General features: G+C 25.1%; 1 protein-coding gene across 1 annotated transcript in view; it reads left to right on the top strand.

The window, feature by feature from the left end:
- The first annotated feature begins 1,540 nt into the window (after window positions 1-1,540).
- LOC112683248 (protein FAM126B) overlaps window positions 1,541-6,005 on the top strand; it is a 25,166-nt gene continuing 20,701 nt past the window's right edge. The window contains exons 1-3 of the mRNA XM_025554169.1: window positions 1,541-1,693; window positions 1,816-1,989; window positions 5,424-5,971. Coding sequence (XP_025409954.1) covers window positions 1,840-1,989; window positions 5,424-5,971 — 698 coding nt within the window. The 5' untranslated portion in view covers window positions 1,541-1,693; window positions 1,816-1,839. The remainder of the gene's footprint in view (window positions 1,694-1,815; window positions 1,990-5,423; window positions 5,972-6,005) is intronic.

Here is a 6,005-nt window from a genome sequence, read left to right on the forward strand (position 1 = left end):
TTTTTTTTTTTAATCACCTGAGATAAACTTTGAAAAAATAGTTGCTGTAGGGAAAGAGAATGCTTTCCAAAAGTAGGTACTAAAAATATCACTAGAAGATATCATGCGGTGCTAAAAGGATTAATTATTTAAGCCATAAAATTGATGAATAATTCAAAAATGTCAAAAAATAATATCAATCACTGAAATATCCATAACTCAGCTATTTTTTTAACATAGAGTGTTGGTTTTACCACTAAAATTCATGATAAAATAAGAGTAAAAATAACTAACCAAAAAATAGTGGGGTTGCCATTTAAAAAAAAAAAGTTGTTATGCGCATGCGCGAAACGAAATGGCATAAAAATTGTTTAATTACTTTAATAAGTTATAATAAACTTTGTTAAGGACCATAAACAAATAGAATTCAAATATCTTTAATATTTGTTAAGTTATAGAGTGTTTCCAACAACCGATTACACACTATATGTATGTTATTGAATTTCATAGATATCATTCATTTCAATGTTTATATAATTATGATTAAGAAATTCAAACTTATTTCATGTACCGTTTTACAAAAATAATTATAGCTCCACTTCTTTCTTCCCTAGAGCATTAAAACTAGCCAATTCTATTACTGATCATGTAGATTTTTTCTTTATGCCACGTATTGTTTTTAATAGAAATGTATATTTACCTTTAAACTTAGTTGTAAATGACCATTACTATGTTATTATTTAGTGTTGTTTCTTGTTACTATTATCATTTATCATTGTTTAATTATTATTATTTTGTAATTAATTTTCATTATTATTGTTTTAATTTTAGTTCTTACTGTAAAATACTTAAAATGTTAGCCTGATATTACTCACACAAAAGGTTTATTACCCGTTTATCACAAACAAATAAATAAGTAGGTAAATAAATAAAAATAAAATAATTATCAAAATATTGTTATGAATAAAAAAATTGAAATAATCTCCTGAGGGGGGGATATGAACCCCATATCCTCCCTCGTAGATACGTCACTGGTTGACCTACATCCTATATATACATATATATATATATATATATATATATTCTATATACTAATTTATGATCCTATCGGATGGATCCATTGGCTATTGGATTATCAAATATTACAGTTGTATAATAACACAAGCTGATTAATCTAGTTAATCTAGATTTATAGGTACCTACATTATTATTTAATTTATTTGAGAATTGAAGTAAACCAATTCTTAAACAAATTATTATACTTTAAATGATAAAACAAAATCGTATACTAATATTAAATAATCGAGGTCAATCATAATGACCTCGATGTTTGTCGAACATATATTGTATACTAATACTACACTATGAGTAATAGCATCAATCAACATCTCTACTATATCATATAAATACCGAGTTTTTATTTCCGTTAATATAACTATGAACTTTCCAGTTTTAAATTGTATTTTTGTTTTTGATGAAATAACAATGTGTATTTTGTATTCGTAAATCATAATCGCTATCAGTTATAATCAAATCACAGTATTTGCGTGATATGGTACGGAAGTCTTAACCAATATTTGTTGTTTTAACTAAGGTTATACCTATGTATAATGTAATGTTTCACATATATTCTACTTGACTTATTGACATTTTTTCGGAATTTAATGTGTATCAATTTGATTTAAGTTGTACTTATTTTAAAATGAATGTCTAAGTAAGTTATACATTTTGAGCATTTCATAAAAAAATATGATATTTATTCTGTTTCTACAATTTCTCTATATTTTCTTCAATTTATTGGTTCTTACAGTTTTAATAATATTGTTTATTATTTAGTTTTGAATGTAATGAGATCTGATCATGGTGGAAAACGTGGTAAAAGAATGGTTATCTGAATTTGCCACATTAGAAAAAGACGACTGGGCATCATTTGCCATAACTACATCACAAAATAAAATTCTCATAGAATCAATATATGCTGTGTTTGATGATACTCATAAATATATAAAGGTAAATAAAATAAATGCATGTACTAAGTTTAATAGATGATTTATTTTTATTTATTAATAACCAAAATGGTCATATTTATTTTTCATGCGGAATTTATTCTAAATATCAGTATATCATCATTTATATTGATAAAAACATAGTTATAAAATATATATTTTCTATATTAAGGAAGGATAGTAAGAACTTAGTCTTCTCCCAAAACTAATAATTGCACTACATAGTATATTGTTCATAGTAAAATATATTATGATCAATTTTCCAATATCCTCCAAATCTTAAATAATATTTGTGCCTATAATAGTAGATAACTATTAATTAAGGTTTCCAATGGCTGAAGTATAATCTTTAATTTGGAATTTTATATATAATTTTGTAGGTTTCTTATTGTAAATTATACAAGTATTTATTGTTATATACCTCAATTATATAACAACAAATCATACCAAGTATTTAGTTCTATTTAAAAAAAATTTTAAAATATCAAAACATATTTACATGATATTTTTGTCATAAATAAATTAATTAGTCGATGTAAAGTATATCACTTGATCGTTGGAAAAGTAGTGCGTCCATCTTTTTGTGTAGTGCAGCAGTCTTATCCTGACCTTAATGAATAAGGATAACCTGGTTCTCTTGGATAAAGGAATTAATAATGGGATTAATAACTTAACATTGTAAAAAAAATTTGTTTAGAAACTGATATAAATGCCTTGTACAACAGTTGAAAAAGGACAAACAAATGGAACTTGGAATAGAATAAAGTCTTTTAAGATTACAACTTTGAATTCATTCAGTCTTCTCAGAATAGGTGCTTGTCAAAACTTTGTTGAGGTATTGGCAAGGTATAATATAATAATTGCAGCACTCCAAGAAGTTAGATGGTCTGACATTATTCAGGTTAGGGTTGCTGACAAGACAATATTCTATCTTGAATTAGATAATAGACACATTTTTGGGACAGGATTTGCAATTCATAATAAGATCATAGAAAGTATAATTTAATTTAACTTAAGTTCGGAGTGTATAAACACAATAATTTAAGCCTATAAACATACATATACGACTGAATTGGCAGAAGCAATGGAAAAGGATGATTTCTATGAGAAGCCTAACAGAGTATATAATAAGATTAAAGGATGTGTAATAAAAATAATAGTGGGTGATTACAATTCAAATATTGGCGTTACAACCGATGGTTTGGTAAAACAAATTTATTAATCCACCTTTAGGAAGGAGAGTACACATAAACAAACCAACAATAACGTCTCTCAACTAACATCAAAAGGAATGACTATAAGCAGCACCATTTATGCACATAAAAATATTCATAAATATACTTGGAAATCATCTGATGTGAGTACGGTGAACCAAATAGACCATATACTCATACAAAATAGGTCAAGTATCCATGATGTAAGAAGTTTCCGTGTTGCTAATTGTAATACCAATTATTACCTAGTTATTGCAAAATTTAAATTCAAATTAAGTATAAGGGAATATACAAAGAATAAAATGACTAAGAAATTTGATGTTGAATGGTTAGAAATAGAAAGTGTTCAAGAAAAATACATAGAAACAATTACAAAGGAATTAGAAAAAACAAGATCACTCACATGCACAGTAAAAACAAAATGGCAACAAGTGCAAAAACATAACTAAAGTAGAAAAAAAGATTGTTGGTGAGTTAATGAGAAAGTTTAGTGAGTGGTTTGATGATGATTGTAAACAAATTCTAGCAAATAAAAATGATGCATACATTTAGCAAATCAGAGTCCAATTAACTAAGCTAACAACAATAATAAACGCAGAGAATGCAAAAAAAAAAATGGGGTTATTTTAATATAGTTTTGGTGAGAATGAAAAAAAGATCATAAAAAAGGAATAATACAGGCCAATTTTTCAAAGTGATTAAATGCCAAAAAAAGTTTAACCCAGTTATAACAAGCTATAAAAGAGAGCAATGGCATAGTGCAAATGCAAATGCAAATGCAAAAAAAAATTACAGATGGAAAGAATATTTTGAAGATTTACTTAATATGGAAAGCCCTGAATCACCTATCCCAGAATGGAAAGATAAGAGAATCGATTGTTCATGATTTAACAATTTTAACATTTAATTATTCAATGAAAAATCTTTTGCAATGTTATGCTTGTTTATAATTTTTTTTTTTTTTTTAATGAAAAAGTGAAATAAAAATAGTTATGTGAGATTTTTGGTACAATTGACTTGAAATCAGATTACATAATACAAACTTATATTATGGTCATTAATTAATATGTTTAATTCACTTGACTTTAAATTTTAATTTTTTTTCAATATTCATAATACCATAAGTGTATTATATTTATTATTTATTTCATTAAAACTTAATTTTACTAAGTATTATAATTAAGAATAAATTGCCTTTAATTTATAAAATTTATTACATGAACCTATCCCTAATTTAATGATTTAATTATAATTACTATTTATGTTAATAAGACTTGTTTACAAAACTTTGTTTATATTTTTATAGTTTAGAATTGTTTAGATATTAAAATAAATAAGACAATTTAGTATGCTAGATGAATATATGGATAGTTATAGTAAAATTGATAATTATGATTAAGTATATTGTTAGTATGGAAATTAAAAATTGTTTTTATACTACAGTGCAAAGTCAGGAATTAATTAAATAGGTATATGTATCTATTAAAATATAATTAGTATTTACATTACTTTTCTCAAATAAACTATAATTTTTATCTATGCATGTGTGTAAATTAATTTAATTAATGTAGCTATAAGTATTTATTTCAAATTTTGAGTGAACTGAATGATTTTTATATCGGTTTATTTTTTTAAATTATGGAAAGTAAAACTGGATCAAAAAATAAATGAAAGAAATGGTAGTATAGTAGAGATTTAATTTTTTCTAGTTTTAATAGTTATTCCAATACGAAGAAAAAACTGAACAATAAATTCCAGATTAATCATGAACAAAAAAATATTGGAAGATAAGTTTTATCTTTTTTTTTTTTTTGAAGGTTTTAATGTTTGTAGTATTTTTAATAAAAATATTCAATTTTTTTTTACTAATAATAATAATTTTATAAATAAAGGCACATAACTTAGATATTTTAGGCTTAAGTAGAGTAAAAATCAAAAATGCACGTGAAAGTAGTACTGCTAGTTTTTTATTCAAGCAATTAAATTTAAATAGCAAATATAAAAATATTAGGTAATAGTTACTAATCAATTAAGATTCCTAACCAATATTAACAATTTAAAAAAAAAGTTAATACTGTTTTTATAAATAAATTCAGAATGCAATTTTTTATTTATCAAAAACTCTGGCGGTTATACTTTTTTAAAAATAATACAGTGCATTTGAAAAAAAGTTGTATATTTGTACTTTAATATGACTATATGTTTTTTTTTTTTTTTTTTACAGTTAATCGATCGTGTTTGTGGTGCTCTTTTCAATTGTTATCGAACAGAAGAAACTGACTTACATTTATTTGTTTTATTATTTTTACCCCACTTAACTTACAGTTATCTTAATTCTATTGCCCATGTTGATAAACAAAGTTGTCGAAGTATTGAAGCACTATTAATTGGAATATATAACCTTGAGGCTGTTGATGAAAATAATACACCAAGATTTATATCATTCCGATTGCCATCTTTAGCGCAGCCATCTATTTACCATGAACCTAGCAGTTTGGCTCCAACTTCCTTAACAGAAACTGCCATTCGTCGTTTAGAGCAAAGAGACACACATCCAGTTCGTCGAGGTCCGTTTAATCAGATTGAAAGACTCTCTGCATCTAATAGAATGGAAGTTCTTAGTAATTTGTATTTCATATACTACAAAAATTTAAATCTTTTGCCAGAAATTTATAATCCGTTTGATCGTTTCTATAAAGTTACATCAAAAATGGTTACTCAGGGTTTTCTTAATAAACGTTCTTCATCATTCAGTAATTCTGATATATCAACATTAACGACATTGCCTCGTATACCACTATCTCCT

Source organism: Sipha flava, unplaced genomic scaffold (genome assembly GCF_003268045.1).
Source record: "Sipha flava isolate LNK unplaced genomic scaffold, YSA_version1 222_pilon_pilon, whole genome shotgun sequence".
NCBI lineage: Eukaryota > Metazoa > Arthropoda > Insecta > Hemiptera > Aphididae > Sipha > Sipha flava.